Genomic DNA, 21651 nt, shown 5'->3' on the forward strand with positions numbered 1-21651 from the left:
CCCCCGACATTAGTCTGAAGAATGGTCTCGACCCGAAACATCACACGTTCCTTCTCTCCAGAGATGCTGCCTGTCCCGCTGAGTTATTCCAGCATTTTGTGTCTATCTTTGATTTAAACCAGCATCCGCAGTTCCTTCCTACATATACTGATCATGAATCTGTCAATCTCCAAAGTGTCCACTGACTTGGCCTCCACATCCTTCTGTGGCAGAGAATTCCACAGGTTCACAACTCTCTGGGTGAAAAGGTTTTTCCTTATTTCAGTCAAAAGGAAAAACCTTGTCACCCAGAGAGTTGCGAATCTGTGGAATTCTCTGCCACAGAAGGCAGTGGAGGCCAATTCACTGGATGTTTTCAAAAGAGATTTAGCTCTAAGGGGGGAATCAAGGTATATGGGGAAAAAGCCAGAATGGGGTACTGATTGTGGATGATCAGCCATGAACATATTGAATGACGGTACTGGCTCAAGGGGGCAAATAGCCTACTCCTGCTGGTACACAAAATTGCTGGAGAAACTCAGCGGGTGCAGCAGCATCTATGGAGCGAAGGAAATAGGCAACGTTTCGGGCCGAAACCCTTCTTCAGACTGATGGGGGGTGGGGGGGGGGGAGAAGGAAGGAAAAGGGGAGAAGGAGGAGCCCGAGGGCGGGCGTATAGGAGGGTGGGAGGAGACAGCTCAAGGGTTAAGGAAGGGGAGGAGACAGTAAGGGCTAGCAAAATTGGGAGAATTCCTTGGGGCCACCTCCTGCACCCACACACAACTGACTGACTTCATCCACTTCACCACCAACTTCCACCCGGCACTCCAATACACCTGGACCATTTCCGACACTTCGCTACCATTCCTTGACCTCACCATCTCCATCGCAGGGGACAGACTCCTGACTAACATACATTACAAACCCACTGACTCACATGGCTATCTGGACTCCACGTCTTCCCACCCTGCCCCCTGTAAAGACTCCATCCCATACTCCCAATTCCTCCTCCTACGCCGCATCTGTTCCCAGGATGAGACGTTCCACACCAGGGCATCGGAAATGTCCTTGTTCTTCAGGGAACGGGGATTCCCCTCCGCCACCATAGATGAGGCTCGCACCAGGGTCTCATCCATACCCCGTAACACTGCTCTCTCTCCCCATCCCCGCACTCGCAACAAGGGCAGAGTCCCCCTAGTCCTCACCTTTCACCCCACCAGCCGGCAAATACAACACATAATCCTCCGCCATTTCCGCCACCTCCAACGTGACCCCACCACTCGCCACATCTTCCCATCTCCCCCCATGTCTGCCTTCCGCAAAGACTGCTCCCTCCGCAACTCCCTTGTCAATTCTTCCCTTCCCTCCCGTACCACCCCCTCCCCGGGCACTTTCCGTTGCAACCGCAAGAAATGCAACACCTGTCCCTTCACCTCCCCCCTCGACTCCATTCAAGGTCCCAAGCAGTCGTTCCAGGTGCGACAAAGGTTCACCTGTATCTCCTCCAACCTCATCTACTGCATCCTCTAGATGTCAGCTGATTTACATCGGGGAGACTAAGCGGAGGTTGGGCGATCGTTTCGCCGAACACCTCCGCTCAGTCCGCAATAACCAAGCTGACCTACCGGTGGCTCAGCACTTCAACTCCCCCTCCCATTCCCAATCCGACCTCTCTGTCCTGGGTCTCCTCCATTGCCAGAGTGAGCAACAGCGGAAATTGGAGGAACAGCACCTCATATTCCGCCTGGGGACCTTGCGTCCGGATGGCATGAACATTGAATTCTCCCAATTTTGCTAGCCCTTGCTGTCTCCTCCCCTTCCTTAACCCTCTAGCTGTCTCCTCCCACCCTCCTATCCGCCCACCCTCGGGCTCCTCCTCCTCCCCTTTTTCCCTTCCTTCTCCCCCCCACCCCCCATCAGTCTGAAGAAGGGTTTCGGCCCGAAACGTTGCCTATTTCCTTCGCTCCATAGATGCTGCTGCACCCGCTGAGTTTCTCCAGCAATTTTGTGTAACTTCGATTTTCCAGCATCTGCAGTTCCTTCTTGAACACTTAACCTACTCCTGCTACCTATTTTCTATGTTATATATTCTATGAACTTATGGTTACACGTGGATAGAGGGATACAGTGTGGAAACAGACCCTTCGGCCTAACTTGGCAACCCCGGCCAACAATGTCCCAGCTACACTAGTCCCACCAGCCTGCGTTTGGTCCATATCCCTCCAAACCTGTCCTATCCATGTACCTGTCTAACTGTTTCTTAAACATTGGGATAGTCCCAGCCTCAACTACCTCCTCTGGCAGCTTGTTCCATACACCCACCACCCTTTGTGTGAAAAGGTTACCCCGCGGATTCCTATTAAATCTTTTCCCCTTCACGGGAGACTGGTGACTAAAATTAGAGCACATGGTATTGAGGGTAGGGTGTTGACATGGATAGAAACTTGGTTGGCAGACAGGAAGCAAAGAGTAGGAGTGAACGGGTCCTTTTCAGAATGGCAGGCAGTGGCGAGTGGAGTGCCGCAAGGCTCGGTGTTGGGGCCGCAACTGTTTACCATATATATTAATGATTTGGAAGAGGGAATTAGGAGCAACACTAGCAAGTTAGCGGATGACACAAAGCTGGGTGGCAGTATGAACTGTGAAGAGGATGTTAGGAGGTTGCAGGGTGACGTGGACAGGTTGAGTGAGTGGGCAGATGCGTGGCAGATGCAGTATAATATAGATATATGTGAGGTTATCCACTTTGGTGGCAAAAACAAGGGGGTAGATTATTATCTCAATGGGGTTAGGTTAGGTAAGGGGGAGATACAGCGAGACCTGGGTGTCCTTGTACACCGGTCACTGAAAGTTGGCGTGCAGGTACAGCAGGCAGTGAAGAAAGCTAATGGAATGTTGGTCTTCATAACAAGAGGATTTCAGTATTGGAGTAGAGAGGTTCTTCTGCAGTTGTATAGGGCTCTGGTAAGACCACATCTGGAGTATTGCGTACAGTTTTGGTCTCCTAATTTGAGGAAGGACATCCTTGTAATTGAGGCAGTGCAGCGTAGGTTCACGAGATTGATCCCTGGGACGGCGGGACTGTCATATGAGGAAAGATTGAAAATACTAGGCTTGTATTCACTGGAGTTTAGAAGGATGAGGGGAGATCTTACAGAAACATATACAATTATAAAAGGACTGGACAAGCTAGCTGGAAAAATGCAGGAAAAATGTTCCCAATGTTGAGCAAGTCCAGAACCAGGGGCCACAGTCTTAGAATAAAGAGGAGGCCATTTAAGACTGAGGTGAGAAAAAACTTTTTCACCCAGAGAGTTGTGAATTTGTGGAATTCCCAGCCACAGAGGGCAGTAGAGACCAAATCACGATGGATTTAAGAGAGAGTTAGATAGAGCTCTAGGGGCTAGTGGAGTCAAGGGATATGGGGAGAAGGCAGGCACGGGTTATTGATTGGGACGATCAGCCATGATCACAATGAATGGCGGTGCTGGCTCGAAGGGCCAAATGGCCTCCTCCTGCACCTATTTTCTATGTTTCTATGTTTCACCTTGAACCTATGTCCTCTGGTCCTCGATTCCCATACTCTGGGTAAGGGACTGTCCATCTACCCGATCTATTCCACTCATAATTATGTATACCTTAAAAGATCCTCCTGCGCTCCATGGAATAGAGATCCAGCCTACTCAACCTCTCCCTATAGCTCACACCCTCTAGTCCTGGCAACATCCTTGTAAATCCTTTCTGAACACTTTGAAGCTTGACAATATCTTTCCTATAACACGGTGCCCAGAACTGAACACAATATTCTAAATGCGGTCTCACCAACGTCTTATACAATTGCAACATGACCTCCCAACTCCTATACTCAATACTCTGACTGATGAAGGCCATAGTGTCAACAGCTTTTTTGACAACCTTATCTGCGACTCGACCTTCAAGGAACCATGCACCTGTACTCCTAGATCCCTCTGCTCTACAACACTACCCAGAGGTCTACCATTTACTGTGTACGTCCTGCCCAAAGATCCTATAGCGCAGCAAGATAGTCCACTCCTGCTAAATCCAATGGGCTGACGTGTAGCACGCAACGGAGCAGCACGTGGGCCATTTCAGTAACCCAACCCGACTTTGTATATCCCTCTCGCAGTGTACCGGGGGAAGTTTGTGTGTGTGACATATGGTTGGATTCATAATTCATAACTGTTATTTCATAATTCTGTTAATTTTTGTTAATGATTAATATGTTAATAAATTATAATTCTGTTAATTTTCTTTTTTAATGTTTAAAAAAAAATATTTTTAAATGGCTCATGTGCTGTGTTTGAGTTGATTTTTGTATTACTCTTGCACTCTGTAATTCATCTAATCACACTGTTCACAACTGCGGTATTTGGTAAAATAATAGCAATATGAAGATTCCAGACGCTCTGCTCTTGGAATGTTCCTTAATGATTTTTTGTGTCTACGGAATTGTTTTTCAACAATAAAACAGGTCTGGTCTTGAAACATATAAGATTGTTAAGGGCTTGGACACGCTGGAGGCAGGAAACATGTTCCCGATGTTGGGGGAGTCCAGAACCAGGGGCCACACAGTTTAAGAATAAGGGGTAAGTCATTTAGAACGGAGACGAGGAAACACTTTTTCTCACAGAGAGTGGTGAGTCTGTGGAATTCTCTGCCTCAGAGGGCGGTGGAGGCCGGTTCTCTGGATGCTTTCAAGAGAGAGTTAGATAGGGCTCTTAAAATAGCGGAATCAGGGGATATGGGGAGAAGGCAGGAACGGGGTACTGATTGGGGATGATCAGCTTTTCGGCCCGAAACGTCGCCTATTTCCTTCGCTCCATAGATACTGCCACACCCGCTGAGTTTCTCCAGCACTTGTGTTTACCTTCGATTTTCCAGCATCTGCAGTTCTTTCTAGAACACTTTCAAGAGAGGGTTCTTAAAGATATGGGGAGAAGGCAGGAACGGGGTACTGATTGGGGATGATCAGCCATGATCACATTGAATGGCATGCTGGCTTGAAGGGCCAAATGGCCTACTCCTGCACCTATTGTCTATTGTCTTCCCAATAACCGGAGAGTGGAATGAGATCTGTCTGTAATGGTGGGGTTATCTAAATGAAGTATTTAACAAAATAAAATTTGTTTCGAGCTCGATTAACAAATGATGTATAGCTAAAGGATGATTTTATTCAGCGACCATACAACTGATTAGATTGTGTAGGAAAGAACACACATACACACATACATGAATCTTATATAGATGTATATAATCATAGAACACACACATATATATTTCTCCAGATTTCTATATATAATCATAAACTTTATTTCGGACTCAAGGCCCAGACAAGGGACAACATTACATAAAAATACATTGCAGACCTCCCCGCAACATTACCCTGGCATCCCAGCCATGCTGTTCCGGGCCAGACTCCCCACACACTGTGGAAGGAACATAGGCATCTTTTTGCTTTTTATTGTGAGGCAGAGAGGCAGAAAGAAAATGCTTCTAGAGGAGAAGATTTTTACGATGATGTTGCCACGAGGACTCGACTGTATCCGAGACCACAGATCCTACAGCGGTCTTTGGTGCGGAGACGGAGACGGAAGCCGGTTACCAAAATGGTGCTGAAGATTACCCATGACCCAACTACGGCACTTTCGTCAAGTGGACTATCTTGCTATGCTATAGGATCTTTGGTTCTGCCCATGTTCGATGTCCCACAATGCAACACCTCACATTTCTCTGTATTAAATTCCATCAACCATTCCTCCGCCCACCTGGCCAATCGATCCAGATCCTGCTGCAATCGTTCACAACCATCTTCACTGTCTGAAAACCCACTGACGTTTGTATCATCAGCAAACTTGCTAATCTTGCCCTGTATGTTCTCATCCAAATCATTGATGTAGATGACAAACAGTAACGGGCCCAGCACCGAACCTTGAGGCACACCACTAGTCACAGGTTTCCAGTCCGAGAAGCAACCTTCCACCCTCACCCTCTGCTTTCTTCCATGGAGCTAATTTGCTATCCATTCAACTATCTCTCCTTGGATCCCCTGTGATCTAACCTTCCAGAGCAGCCTACCATGCGGAACCTTGTTGAACGCCTTACTGAAGTCCATGTACACAACATCTACAGTTCTGCCTTCATCAACCTTTTTGGTCACGTCTTCAAAAAAATCAATCAGATTTGTGAGACACGACCTCCCACGTACAAAACCATGCTGACTGTCCCTAATCAACCCTTGCCCATCCAAATGCCTGTATATCCTATCCCTCACAATACTCTCCAGTAACTTACCAACTACAGATGTTAAGCTCACCGGCCTATAGTTCCCAGCATTTTCCCTGCAGCCCTTCTTGAAAAAAGGTACAACATTTGCCACCCTCCAGTCTTCCGGCACCTCCCCTGTATTTATAGATGACTCGTAAATTTCAACCAGGGCTCCCGCAATTTCCTCTCTAGTTTCCCGCAACATCCTCGGATATATCTGATCAGGCCCCGGAGATTTGTCTGCCTTCAAACACGACAGTACCTTCAGTACTTCTTCGACGGTAACCCTGACTGCTGTCATGACACTTCCAGTGACTGCTCCAAGTTCCTCCGTCCTACTGTCTTTCTCCTCGGTAAATACAGAGGAGAAATACTCATTGAGGACCTTGCCCATCTCCTGTGGCTCCACACAGAGGTGATCCGCTTTGATTCCTGAGAGGTCACACTCTCTCTCTAGTTACCCTTTTCCCCCTTATGTATTTATAAAATCTTTTTGGGATTGTCCTTAATGCTACCCACCACAGCTATCTCCTGGCCTCTTTTTGCCTTTTGATTTCCTTTTACAGTTTACTCCTTATTTCCCGAAACTCCTCCAGGGATGCACTTGATCCCAGCTGCCTACACCTGTCCCATGCACCCTTCTTGTTTTTCACTAACGTCAAAATTTCCTTTGTCAGCCAAGTTTCCTTACGTTTGCCTGCTTTGCCCTTCACTCTAACGGGGACGTACACATCCTGAGCTTTCGTCAGCAAACTTTTAAAAACATCCCACTTGGCCGATGTTCCTTTCCCCTCAAATAACCTGCTCCAGTCAACTTGATCGAGACCTTCTCTCATACCCTCAAAGTTGGCCTTACCCCAGTTGAGCATTTTAACATGTGGACCCTCTCCGTCCCGATCCATAACTGTCTTAAACCTAATCATCCCTGTCTTGTTCCTCAGCTCAACCCATATAGCCTCAATGGACGAACCCCGTCTGTAATGTCACCTCTGAACACAGCCGTGACATCCTCCTTAACCAACAATGCAACCCCTCTCCTCTTTTTCCCTCATCCCTATCTCTCCTGAAGCTCCTGTACCCCGGAACATTGAGTTGCCAGTCCTGCCCCTCCCTGAGCCAGGTTTCAGTCATGGCTACAACGTCCCAGTGGCTCGTACCTATCCACGCCCTTAGCTCATCTGCCTTAACCGTCAGGCCCCTTGCATTAAAATACATGCAGTTTAAACCAACCCTCCTTCCTCGCTCTCCGCCTTTCACCTGCCTATTCTGTCCACTAACCTTTAGGAGGGCACATTAGGAGGGCACATCATCCGAGGACGTACACTCCATTGAGTATAAATGGGGATCCTGTGGATAGGGTGAACTGTTTTAAATATCTGGGAGTCCACATCTCTGAGGATATGACATGGTCATCACACGCCTCAGCATTGGTGAGTAAGGCAAGGCAGCGCCTTTACCACCTCAGGCAATTGAGGAAATTCAGAGTGTCTCCGAGGATCCTCCAGTGCTTCTACACAGCGGCGGTGGAAAGCATCTTGTCCGGGAACATTACCATCTGGTTTGGGAATTGCTCTGCCAAGGACAAGAAGGCTCTGCAGAGAGTAGTGCGTTCGGCCGAACGCACTATGGGAACTTCACTCACCCCCCTGCAGGAACTATACAACAGGAGTTGCAACTCCAGAGCAAACAAAATCATGAGAGACCCCTTCCACCCCTGCAACGGACTGTTCCAGCCGCTACGGTCAGGCAAACGCCTCCGCTGCTATGCAGTGAGAACGGAGAGGTTGAGAAGGAGTTTCTTCCCAGAGGCAATTCGGACTGTAAACACCTATCTCACCAGGGACTAACTCTACAGAACGTTTTTCCTTCTATTATTTATTATGTAAAAGAATATGTGTGTTATGATTGGGTTTATAATTTGTTTGGTTGTTTTGTTGTTTGTCTTTTGCACAAAAGTCCGCGAGCATTGCCACTTTCATTTCACTGCACATCTTGTATGTGTATGTGACAAATAAACTTGACTTGACTTGACTTGACTTAACCTTTCCCACACCACCCTCCATACCAACTCCTAGCCTCTCACGTGCCTCTGTCCTGCACTAGATCCCACCCCCCTGTCAATCTAGTTTAAACCCTCCTGTGTAACATTAGCGAACCTTCCCGGTAGGATGTTGGTCACCCTCCAGTTTAGGTGCAACCTGTCCCTTTTATACAAGTCACCCTTTGCCCCGGGAGAGATCCCAATGATCCAGAAATCGGAACCACTGCCCCCTGCACCAACTCCTCAGCCACTCATTCATTTCCCCAATCTTCCTGTTCTTACCTTCACTAGCATGAGGTACTGGAGGAAATCCTGAGATCACTACTCTGCAGGTCAGGTCCTGCTTTTCAGTCTTTTACCCAATTCCGTAAATTCTTGTTGCAGAACCTCCTTCCTCTCCGACCTCTATCATTTGCGCCAACATGCACAACAACCTTCGGCTGCTCCCCCTCACTCTTGAGGATGCCATGCAGCCTCTCCGAGAAATTCTGGATGCTAGCACCAGGGAGGCAACACACCATCCTGGGGTCTCGCCTGCTGCCGCAGAATCTCCTGTCCACACCTCTTACGATGGAGTCTCCCACCACCACTATGGCTCTGCCTGACGTCACTCTTCCCCGTTGAGCCTCGGCACCAGGGTTGGAATCACAGCCCTGGCTACCATTCAATCTTGTCGTGTCGTCTGCTCCCAAGAGGGTGTACCTGTTTTCAGTAGGTACAGCCACCGGGGTCTCCTGCACTCCACGTTTACTCCTCATTCTCTCAGTCACCCGCCTTCGCTTGTCCTGTATCCTTGGTGTGACAACCTCACTGAAGGTCTTGTCCAGGAAACTCTCGTTTTCCCGGATGGCCCCGGAGGTCGTCCAGCTACTGCTCCAGTTCCCCAACACTTGCCATAGAGGGAGTGCAGAGACGGTTCACCAGACTGATTCCTGGGATGTCAGGATTGTCTTATGAAGAAAGACTGGATAGACTTGGTTTATACTCTCTAGAATTTAGATGATTGATAGGGGATCTTATAGAAACTTACAAAATTCTTAAGGGGTTGGACAGGCTTGATGCAGGAAGATTGTTCCCGATGTTGGGGAATTCCAGGACAAGGGGTCACAGTTTAAGGATAAGGGGGAAATCCTTTAAAACCGAGATGAGAAGAACTTTTTTCACACAGAGAGTGGTGAATCTCTGGAACTCTCTGCCGCAGAGGGTAGTCGAGGCCAGTTCATCCCTATATTTCTCCATACCCCCTGTGGCCCTTGTGGCTAAGGGGATCAGGGGGTATGGAGAGAAGCCAATGAACTGTACGGGATACTGAGTGTGGCAGATCAGTTCCATGATCACCACTGAATGGCGGTGCAAAGTTCTCGAAGGGCCGAATGGCCTACTCCTGCACCTAATTTCTATGTTTCCTATGTAAGCTTCATGAGGAGCTACACCTGGTCACAATTTCTGCTATAAGTCATCACTAATCAATGTCTCTGTTCACCTTCATCTTTGTCTTTCCCCAGTTATCTTTAACCCAATGTTATAAGGGATAGGAGCAGAATTAGGCCATTTGGCCCATGAACTCTGCTCTGCCATTCAATCATTGCTGATAGATCTCTCCCTCCTAACCCCATTCTCCAGCCTTCTCCCCCATAACCCCTGGCCATTGTGACATGAGAATATAAAATGCTGCAGATACTGTGAATCTTTGAAACACTTTGTGGAGTGTGGGAGGAAACCGGAGCACCCAGGGAAAACCCATGCAGGTCACAGGTAGAGCGTACAAACTCCGTACAGACAGCACCCGTAGTCAGGACCGAACCCGGGCCTCTGGCACTGTGAGGCAGCAACTCTACCGCTGAGCCACTGTCTACTTGTATTGTGGATTATTATTGTCCACATTCCATCAAATTTAACACAGTGGGCGGCACGGTGGCGCAGCAGTAGAGTTGCTGCCTTACAGCACCAGAGGCCCAGGTTCGATCCTGACTACGGGTGCTGTCTATACGGAGCTTGCACGCTATCCCCATGACCTGCGTGGGTTTTCTCTACAGATCTGCAGTTAATCGGCTTGGTATAAATGTAAATTGTCCCTATTTTTTTTAACCTTTTTCTATGGTTTGTATGGAAACTTATTATCTATTTTATGTAAAGCACTTTGGTGTCAATGCGAGTTGACTTAAAACTATATAAATAAAACTTACTTACTTACTAGTGTGTGTGTGTGTTAGTGTGCGGGCATCGCTGGTCGGTGTGGTGGGCCAAAGGGCCTGTTTCCACGATGTATCTCTAAACTAAACTAAAATGAAACCTACCTGAATCGTGTCTGAGAATCTGTCCCAGCCCCGTTTGTGTGATTTTGGCGCTGTTTAGAGGGGGCGGGTTTAAAACGCGATTTTTACTAGGCTGTTGCAATCGAAAATGTTCAGCCTAGTAAATCATTAACGGAAAATCGCTGGAAGACCCCGTCGCAAAAGGTATTATTAGTTTTTATGGCCTTGTATAATATTTATAGTAGTTTAAAAATCACTCTCTCAACACGCAACCTCTCGCAGCCCCAGGGTTTTATAAAGCAAACAATTAAAGGTATGTACCTTATTTTTACATTAAAAGGGGCTTCTTAAGAACCCTGTAATAAAGTTTTCTATAGCGAATAGTTCATTTTGGGCTCTTTATATCCCGCAGTATTTTTCTGGGCATTTGAGGGCACAAATCCAGAGCAATGTGAACGTTCTAAACCAGCGCGTTCACAGGAACCCACTAGAAAGCCGATTTAAATTGACTTTAATTTACAGCAAATGAACACTAAATTCCTTCCATTTGGCCTATAAATTGATGTAAATGAGATTTAAAAATCATGTTTTATTGTGAATTATTTGTGAATATTATTTGGACACTTGGGCTATTTAAAAATGTTAATCATTTATTAAGAAATTGATAGATGTTTAGATCTAGTAATTGAAGTTTGAAATTAGCTACAATTGGGTAACTAACTAATTATATGCTTTAATTTCAGGTCCTCCAATTAAGATTATTTTATATTTGTTTCAGAATGGTTCAATCTATGATAACTGAAAATTTCATTCAGTTCTCTTAATTTTTAAGAAGGTTATGGGCTTTTGACTGTCCTCGATCACAGCTTTTTTGTTATGTCCATAGAAAATCAATAGGGAACAAGATGCTAATTTCCGAGTATGAAAATGGCCATAACTTTTTTATTACTTGAGATATGAAAGTGAATTAGGTGTCAAATTAAACTTATTGTCATGCTTTATCTGATGGGATAAATTGCAGACTTGATTTTTTAAATCTCAAAATTTTGTAACATTGCTACAACTAGCCTTTAATATGATGGTCTCTGTGATTACAGGCGGAGTTGTAATCGGTTGGCGAGGTTAAACAATATGATTTCTACGGAGTAGGTTGCCAGGTGTACAAGATGGGAGAAGAGAACACGCGATGTGCTGCCTCACCCTCCCCCCCCCCCCCAACACCACAAGATCCTCCACATCGTCCGTCTGCACCACATCCAAAGCTGACATGTAACCACTCCACCGTCTAGCCCAGAATCTGAGACAACTTGTAACCTCAACAACGCTGTTTACATATGCAGAACTCTTAAATCCACTGTCCGCTGTAACTGAAGCAAAAATAAAGGAGGATTAAGCATGATTTTTCTTCAAAACACCTGAGTTGGGGTTGGGAGGGAGAGCTAGATCAGCCATGATTGAATGGCGGAGTAGACTCGATGGGCCGAATGGTCTGATTCCGCTCCTTTTCAATTATGAACCTATGAGTCACGCCAGCAAGTTGTGCTTAAAACTTTAAGGGCATTACGGAGTATGGAACAGGGTTGTAATGCTGAGGCTCTATAAGGCGCTGGTCAGGCCGCCTATGGAATACTGTGAGCAGTTTTGAGCTCCATGTCTGCGGAAGGATGTGCTGGCTCTGGAGAGGGTCCAGAGATGGAGAGAGATGGGAGTGATATTTTTAAAGCAGAGATAGATAGATTCTTAATTAGTATGGGTGTTACAGGTTACGGGGAGAAGGAAGGAGAATGGGGTTTACATGATTGAATGGCACAGTAGACCTGATGGGCCAAATGGCCTAATTCTGCTCCTATCACTTATGACCTTGTGGTCCAAAATGGGTTTCAACAAATGGTCAAGGAATTTCTAAACACTAGAAAATCCACTCACGTAGTCGAGATCTCTGCTGCAATCCTGAATCAAAGGTGGCTCCAAAGAGGATCTTTTCCACTAGTGGGAGAGTCTAGGACTACAGGTCATGTCTCTAGAATTAAAGGACGTTCTTTTAGGAAGGAGATGAGAAATTTATTTAGTCAGTAACACAAACAAATTTGCAGATGACACAAAGCTGGGTGAATCTGGTTGGTTGGTAAATCTGTGGAGTTCTTTGCAACAGAAGGCTATAGAGACCAAGTCGGCTAGATATATGTTTAAGGCAGAGATAGATTTTTGATTAGTTCAGGTGTCAGAGGTCATGGGGAGAAGGCAGGAGAATGGGGTTAGGAGGGAGAGGTAGATCAGCCATGATTGAATGATGGAGACTTGTGAGGCCGAATGGCCTAATTCTCCTCCTATCACTTATGACCCAATGAATACATGGGGTGAATGCACAGAGCATTTTACCCAGGGTAGGGGAAATCGTGTCAAGAATGTTTTATTGTCATATGCCCCACATAGGACAATGAAATTCTTACTTGCAGAACCAGAGGACAAAGGTTTGTGAGGAGTGAGGTTTAATACGAACCTAAGGGGCAATTTCTTCCCTCAGAAGGCGGTGGATATATGGAACGATCTGCCATAAGAGGTTGTGGAAGCAGGTGCTTTTAACGGAATATGGATAGGTATATACAGTGGCTTGCAAAAGTATTCATACCCCTTGAACTTTTCCACATTTTGTCACGTTACAACCACAAACGTAAATGTATTTTATTGGGATTTTATGTGATAGACCAACACAAAGTGGCGCATAATTGTGAAGTGGAAGGAAAATGATACATGGTTTTCAAATTTTTTTTACAAATAAAAACTGAAAAGTGTGGCGTGCAAAGGTATTCAGCCCCCTTTACTCTGATACCCCTAAATAAAATCCAGTGCAACCAATTGCCTTCAGAAGTCACCTAATTAGTAAATAGAGTCCACTTGTGTGTAATCTAATCTCAGTATAAATACAGCTGTTCTGTGAATGCCTCAGAGGTTTGTTAGAGAACATTAGTGAACAAACAGCATCATGAAGCCCAAGGAACACACCAGACAGGTCAGGGATAAAGTTGTGGAGAAGTTTAAAGCAGGGTTAGGTTATAAAAAAATATCCCAAGCTTTGAACATCTCACGGAGCACTGTTCAATCCATCATCCGAAAATGGAAAGAGTATGGAAAGACAACTGCAAACCTACCAAGACATGGCCGTCCACCTAAACTGACAGGCCGGGCAAGGAGAGCATTGATCAGAGAAGCAGCCAAGAAGAAAGGTCCATGGTAACTCTGGAGGAGCTGCAGAGATCCACAGCTCAGGTGGGAGAATCTGTCCACAGGACAACTATTAGTCGTGCACTCCACAAATCAAGCCTTTATGGAAGAGTGGCAAGAAGAAAGCCGTTGTCGAAAAAAAGCCATAAGAAGTCCCGTTTGCAGTTTGCCACAAGCCATGTGGGGGACACAGCAAACAGGTGGAGGAAGGTGCTCTGGTCAGATGAGACCAAAATTGAAGTTTTTGGCCTAAATGCAAAACGCTGTGTGGCAGAAAACTAACACTGCACATCACCCTGAACACACCATCCCCACTGTGAAGCATGGTGGTGGCAGCATCATGCTGTGGGGATGCTTTTCTTCAGCAGGGACAGGGAAGCTGGTCAGAGTTGATGGGAAGATGGATGGAGCCAAATACAGGGCAATCTTGGAAGAAAACCTGTTAGAGTCTGCAAAAGACTTGAGACTGGGGCGGAGGTTCACCTTCCAGCAGGACAACGACCCTAAACATACAGCCAGAGCTGCAATGGAATGGTTTAGATCAAAGCATATTCATGTGTTAGAATGGCCCAGTCAAAGTCCAGACCTAAATCCAATTGAGAATCTCTGGCAAGACTTGAAAATTGCTGTTCACAAACGCTCTCCATCCAATCTGACTGAGCTTGAGCTATTTTGCAAAGAAGAATGGGCAAAGATTTCAGTCTCTAGATGTGCAAAGCTGGTAGAGACATACCCCAAAAGACTTGCAGCTGTAATTGCAGCGAAAGGTGGTTCTACAAAGTATTGACTCAGGGGGGCTGAATACTTTTGCACGCCACACTTTTCAGTTTTTTATTTGTAAAAAAATTTGAAAACCATGTATCATTTTCCTTCCATTTCACAATTATGCACCACTTTGTGTTGGTCTATCACATAAAATCCCAATAAAATACATTTACATTTGTGGTTGTAACGTGACAAAATGTGGAAAAGTTCAAGGGTTATGAATACTTTTGCAAGCCACTGTAGATTCCGCTGCCAGGCACGCAACAAAAGCTTTTCACTGTACACATGACAATAAATTAAACTCAAGATAGGAAAGGTTTAGAGGTGTATAAGGGTCAAACGAGGGGAAATGAGACCCACTTAGATAAGGCATGTGTAGAAAGGAACGGCAGGTCCTTCTTCAGACTGAGGCAGGGGAGAGGGAGACAAAGATAAGGAAATGTAAAGTGTCGGCATGCACGAGTTGGGCAGAAGTCTGTTTCCAGGCTGCTGACTCTATTGGGAAACACGGAAGTGTGCAAATAAACAATGATACAAATACAATAAACAAACTGCACCCCCTCCACATACACCTGGATCTCCTGCCATCAGGCAAGAGATATCGCAGCATCAAAGCCCGGACTACAAGACTGCTAAACAGCTTCCTACCACAGGCTGTGAGGCTGCTAAACAGTCACTCTGTACTCACAGTCACCTGATTCTGAGGCTAGGCACGGACACTTTAATAACTGGCACTGGCCACTCAAATCAGCTGCCCCGGACATTTTTATGATTGATTTTACTGTATTTCAACGTTGATGTTTTACCTGCTTTTAACTATTTATACTGTTCCATCAGGGACTGGATTGTTTTTAGTGTTATTATGTGTGAAATGTTTTAAATTTCATGTGCGATGCTCCGGTATTACCTGGGAAACGTCTTTTCATTTTGCACTGTACAACTGTTGCTTGCAAGATGACAATAAAGGTTGATTGATTGATAAGCTGATGTGCAAAGCCTATGTGGATATAAATACTGATAAAAGGCAAGTCGATCTTGTTGCTCCACCAAACATTTGTTTAAATTAAAATTTATGATGGTTTTATTTCTCTAAAATTCCCTTTCCAGAAACAGCTCAAGAAAAAGACTAAACAAAACTGTAAATTACAAAGTTTATTCCACACTTGTGTCAGATAATTAACAATAAACAAAGGCGATACATCCGCAAACACATTCGGATAATACCCTCGTCTCGACAAAATGCTGAGAACTCAATTTTTAATACAGAAATGGTATTAATACAGAAATGTACTGGCAACTGTGGTTTAAACAGACTTTACCGCAGGAGTGACCCAACCCATTATTTACCAGCCAGCAAAACAGCAACAGTGATACTGTGTAACTGAAATTCATGGGCCAAGTATACACAGCGGCAATTTAGAGGCTATTTGGGGCAGGGACGAAGGTTATTTCTTGCTAAAATAGATCCTAGATAAATCCCATTGAAGTGGGGTTTAAGGGGAGGAGGGAGGGGGGAGGGTGGAGAGTTGAGTTACAAGGTCCTGCAGTTCACCTTGTGAAAATCAGTTATGGAGTGGCATTGGTAGATGCCCAGGAGACAGGAGTAATGACCTGAACTCCACTTGAACGTGTGTTGGCCGCAGCCAACGGAATTACGGTCCAACCCACCAAACGCCGTCTAAATTTGTAATCGGCCAAACTGGTTTGTAACGGGCAATGAGTTTGATGATTTTGAGCTTCAGCACAAGCAAAACGAGATTTGTAAGCAAACGAATCAGGATACTGCCCTGCCCTCTTATGCATAGTGTCGGTGCTAGATCTTTGAAAAAAAAAAAAAAACAGCCAATGAGCGAAGTAAATCAGACACAATATGTTCCTATGTTCAACTGAGGTTTTCTTTTTAAATTTAAATATTTTGGTTTCATAAGCTTAACGTACTGCTTAACAGGCTATTTCAATCCCCCCCCCCCCCCCTATTTTTGGCCATGATTGACGTAATCTTTTCACAAGAGAAAAAAACTTGCACTTCTTTAGCGTCTTTCACAACCCCATGACTTTCCAAATTGCTAGAAAGCATTTTTTTAATGCATGTTTTCTGCTGTAATGTCAGAAACGATTTCCACATGCAGAGGTTTTCTAAATGTGGTCCTCAGGCATTGAATGAATGAAAAGCAAAATACCCCCTCCTTTAAATATCTTAGTACTAAGTACCCACTGACCCAAGCAAATAGGTTTCAAAGGTTAATTTATGACCTAAACTAACAGAAAATGGGAAGGGTCCACAATTCCAGTACCAGTGCCAATTCCTCCAGTTAAAAAGCAAATTTTGAAATGTGAGGCCAAAGGTACAGAGTCCCAGTCCTTTTAGACCATCTACACTAGTCCAGCAGTCTTGTGCTCAAGTTTCCTTCTTTGTTATATCCCTGTATGAAGGTATGAATGAGAAATGCTGAATTATTGCATGCACATCCTGAACACGTGGAACAGCCAGAATACTGGAGGAGTGTAGAACAGCTGCTATCAACCGTTTTTGTTCCTGCAAAAACTGGCATTCGTAATCTTAGGGTGACAACATCAACTCTCTGTCATATGCCGACCTGGTGTTCTAAAGCACCCGCTCACCCTCCGCTCTCGATGCTAGGCAGTAAATAAGTCAATAGTAAAGTATGCACGGAATAGGAGAAAGGAAAGGTGTTATCCATAAAATAGGTTACCATGAAGTTGCTATGCCTGATTAAAAGCTTTGATAACTTTCAACATGAATTTTAAAATGCCTTGACCGAAAGACAAAAAAAATTCCCGTTTTACCTCCAATTTTTCCAAAGTACAAGGCCAATTGCAGAATAAGACAGGACGTTCCAGGACTGGAGAGCTTGTTTGTTTACTTGTGGTTTCGAAACATCAGCACAAAAGGAAGAGGGTAAAATCTCACGATTACAATATAGCATGAGTTCCACAATTCTCACAAGGTTCTGGTTGGTACAATCAAGTTAGAAACTCAGTGAAGGTGACACGAGGTACAGAACTGAATTTTCTTGGGCAGTTATCTTATTGCTCCAAAGATGCTGGCAGATATATAGCAATATATACTTCCATCAGATTTAATATATTCAAAAATACTGCATATAGTTAGTTTGCACGGGCATTAACAATATTCATGGTTGACTGCTGGAAATATTTGTAAAATATTTTAAAATGGTTACCAAATCTAAACATTATAATTGAACCTAATTTTATTGAAAGATACCTACATTCCCATCTGATGATTACTAGTTAGAATTACACCAGGGTAAATCTAAATTTGAGATAGGCAGTTTTCCAGTTATACTCAAGACTAACCAGGCTGAGCCTTTTAAGAGAAAGGATGGTTGCTGCTTTAAACAGGTTACCTGCACCCCATTTTTTTGGATGGCTTTGATTTAAGCAGCCGTAACTCCCTAATTCACCGAAATTCAAGCATTAGCTGAATTATTACCCTCTGAAAATGTATGATTATGACAAAACATTGGAGGCATCTACAACAGGGCATGCTTCACTATTCACTATTCTCCCTTTTGGCAGATGGATAAGCTGAATAAAATAATAAGAATTGATGAAAACAGGTACACGTCATTGCCAACTAAAATCAACTGCTCCAAAAAAACGACCACATTTAAATCAAGGTTAGCTTTTAAAAGGACAAAATAATAAAGGACAGGGTGGATGTTTCAACTGAGGAAGATTGCCATGCCATACATTCCTCTCCTAAGCAACCTGCCATGTCATTCAAATTGTAATCTTCAATTCATTCTCAAATATTGTTCTGTTGGTATCAGCTACACTTAATTCAAATATGACCCATAAAAGATAACCAACCAAATAAAAAAATAACAACTACACTGCCGGAGTCAGTAAAGAAAAACTGAACACAACAAGCTTCAGATATGAAGGCTTCTATCAAGACCAGACAAGATAAGAAACCAGGTGGCATCTTGATAAGATGTCTTCCTTTGTCCAAGGGTGCCAAGTGAGGTAGTAACACTGCTGCTCCTGCTGTAGAGATATGTTCATTTGGCAATCACCAATAACCAAATTCAGGGCCTCTGGGCAATGCCTTTATTCACTGGGCCACAGCAGAGACCAAAATTATTTTTTTAACCCAATCATATAGCTGCCAACCCTCCAGATTGATAGGACTGACGTCCAGAAAAAAAAGGTTGTAAATTTGTGTGCGCTGCAATGGGTTTCTGGAAATCGCAGTACAAAAGTCACAAATATTCAGCATTAATAAGCAATTTCCCTCAGTCGGGCCATAAAGTTTGAGGAACTGCATTTCACCCTGCCTTAGATTAGCGGTGAGTGCTGTTGGCATGTGAGTGTGCTGAGGTTATAATTATAAATGACCAATGCCTAAAATAGAACTGGCATGAGTGTTTCTACAAGCACAATGAACTCTAGAAGATGAACATTAAAGAACAGGCCTTGATTGGCAGGACTGCAAGGGGAAAACGTTTAAAATATCATGTCACAGGGAGACAAATATAATTTCCACCTTAAAGGGCCATAATGACTCAAAATGCTACCATAACCATCCACCCAGTTTGTAGAAATAACATACTTTTGGATAAAGTGTTTCAGCAAAGGTTTTGTTGTGCAGAAGGCATTGCTGATGTTAAAGATAGCACTGAAGCGCGGTTCAATCTGGAAGTCACATGGATTATGTCACAACCTGGTATGCTGTATAACAACATAATTTGAAGATTCCTCATTTATTAAAGCGCTCTACTGAAACTTCAACCTTTGCTGTAAATCCAGAACCAGGGTGAGTGGGTGAAGGGAATGAATAAAGGACCGCACGCATCACGCAAATTGCCAAACCATTTCTTGTGGCAACTGCACTCAAGATATCTGAGTGTTTCTTATCACTAAGCAACTGCAGGAACAAGAACTGATAACAGTTGGTGTGGCAGGAAACTGACATTATAAAGAATAATGGCTTAAAAATGGGAAATAATATCGGCCGACATAAGGCTTGGGAAGAAATTCTGCACCTTCAAATTTGAAAATCAAAGGAAAGAGTTAGCAAAAATGAGGTCTGATCCACAAGAAAATCGCTGCCCATTTCATTGAAAACTTAATACCATAGAACCCAATTTCATTTAGCACAGAAAAAAAGTCATAACCAAAGCACGAAGCTTGCCCATCATTCCACACGTGGAATTTTCACAAAGAAAAATGGACAATTAGGCTTTGAAATTTCCCACACCCCACCATAATTAAATCTGTCCTGTGCAGGATCATCAGGGATTTTGAATTAATTTAATTTCATAAAAGCTTCTAAGTGTAAGCTATATTCCATTCCCTCCCACCAAAACACAATGTGTAACAAAAATATTGGCATCTCTACTTAAATTAGAGTACCTGCAAACCACCTTTATACTATCAGGTCTAGAACATGCACATCTCCACTACAATAAAGAATATATTCATGATCTTTTTAAAAACCTTTCAACCCTTAAACTTGCTAACTTCTCACTGACATAAGCTGAAGAGTGGCCAAGTACCTTATTGTTTTTCTTTAAAATAAAACTCTATTTTCCAGTAAATTTGCACCCACTTGCATTAACACCAAATGACAAAAAGAAATGCAGCTCTTGAAAGGAGCACCATCATCTTCCCAGGGACAGAGTGAAAGAGACAACGAGAGCAAGAGAACAAGCGAGAGAGAGAGAGAGAGAGAGAGAGAGAGAGAGAGGGAGGGAGAGAGAGAGAGAGAAAGAGAGAGAGAGAGAGAGAGAGAGAGAGAGAGAGAGAGAGAGAGAGAGAGAGAGAGAGAGAGAGAGAGAGAGAGAGAGAGAGAGAGAGAGAGAAAGAGAAAGAGAGAGAGGGAGAAAACGAGAAAGACTGGAACGGCAGTGCCATGTTCACCATCAAAGTAGACACAAACAATGACCCATTGGAGAAATTTGTAATGAACTGGATCACTATGCTTGCTGGTTAAAAATGCTCTTGGTTGAGCATTTGTGCACTCTTTACCAATGAGCAACCTTTTGTCCTGATTCCCACCCAAACAGCCCCAAACCCAATATACAATTTTCAAAAGTGCAACCCAATTTTCTTTTTTACATATTTGAAGGATTTCCCCCCACAGCCCCATTCCAGATAAACAAAATTCATTTTTTTTTAAAAAACCACTTTGGACTGCACTTCAAAAATAATGCCCCAAGAAAGATACGCATAGTTTCTAAATAAAATATCACAATATGTATTGTAACACATTTAGCCGCTAGAGCATTCCCTTTACTGCTAGTATTATTTTAGGATAATCTTGCAGACAATAAAACTAACTACCGGCAATGGTAGCGGTAATACTGTTCTTTTTTTTATATCCATCCCACAACCCCCCCCACCCCACCTTTATAAGGCTCTTGTAATTTAGAAGAAAGGGACATTTATAATCAGGCAGTAAGAGACCCAGAGCAGTGCAAGTTGGGTTCCAGCAGTTTGTAGTTATTCTTAGAGAATATATATTTTTTGGCAAAGTGCTTTTGTTGTTATGCTGACACCAATTCTTAACGTATTTAAAAAAAAGGGGAGGCACTGTCACTTTAAACCCATCTTTCAAGACATGCAAAAGGTCTCTAAACTGAACAAGACTCTGGCAATTTGTTTTGTTCTCCTCCCGTCAAACCACGAGAACCAGTTGTTTTAAAGTAGCAGACTCATTGTGATACGTGGCAAATAGAATACTGTACACCAGCCGAACCCTTGCACATATCAGAAATTGTGAAAGGACCAAGTTATTTCTGCAATGAAGCTTAAAAAAAAAAAGAGCATTCGATCTAAACAAGTTTCGGCATGGGGAAAGGGAGAGGGTGGGTAATCCAATAGCATCTATAACCAATTGGCCATCCTAAAAAGTGACTCGCTTCACAGTGTTCAGAAATTGTATTTTTTTTTTTGCTTCCTCCAGAAGAGGGCAGCCTACAAGACTCTCAAAATTTCAGTACTTCACTCCAGGAACAAATTCCTTGGCGTCAGGATTCAGAGTACTTTTACTCTAGAGGGAAGAAAGAGGAAACAATTAGATTTTGTTTGGGTTAGTCAAACACAAAGTATTATTTT

The 21651-nt window shown here is 43.9% G+C and overlaps 2 protein-coding genes across 6 annotated transcripts in view; one reads left to right on the plus strand and one right to left on the minus strand.

Moving 5' to 3' along the window:
- Nucleotides 1–11975, plus strand: part of LOC129715036 (uncharacterized) — a 67138-nt gene extending 55163 nt beyond the window's left edge. For 2 of the 3 annotated variants that reach the window (XM_055664864.1, XM_055664865.1), the window contains exon 10: nt 11658–11973. In XM_055664864.1, coding sequence (XP_055520839.1) covers nt 11658–11709 — 52 coding nt within the window. In that variant the 3' untranslated portion in view covers nt 11710–11973. Of the gene's footprint in view, nt 1–11657 lie in introns of all 3 variants that reach the window. The other variant, XM_055664867.1, reaches the window with a different exon arrangement.
- A 3709-nt stretch (nt 11976–15684) lies between these two features.
- The window catches only part of LOC129715037 (polyadenylate-binding protein-interacting protein 2-like), an 87651-nt gene continuing 81684 nt past the window's right edge, over nt 15685–21651 (minus strand). For all 3 annotated transcript variants that reach the window (XM_055664871.1, XM_055664869.1, XM_055664870.1), the window contains one exon: nt 15685–21586. In XM_055664871.1, coding sequence (XP_055520846.1) covers nt 21530–21586 — 57 coding nt within the window. In that variant the 3' untranslated portion in view covers nt 15685–21529. The remainder of the gene's footprint in view (nt 21587–21651) is intronic.

The sequence above is a fragment of the Leucoraja erinacea genome, chromosome 48, assembly GCF_028641065.1.
Source record: "Leucoraja erinacea ecotype New England chromosome 48, Leri_hhj_1, whole genome shotgun sequence".
NCBI lineage: Eukaryota > Metazoa > Chordata > Chondrichthyes > Rajiformes > Rajidae > Leucoraja > Leucoraja erinaceus.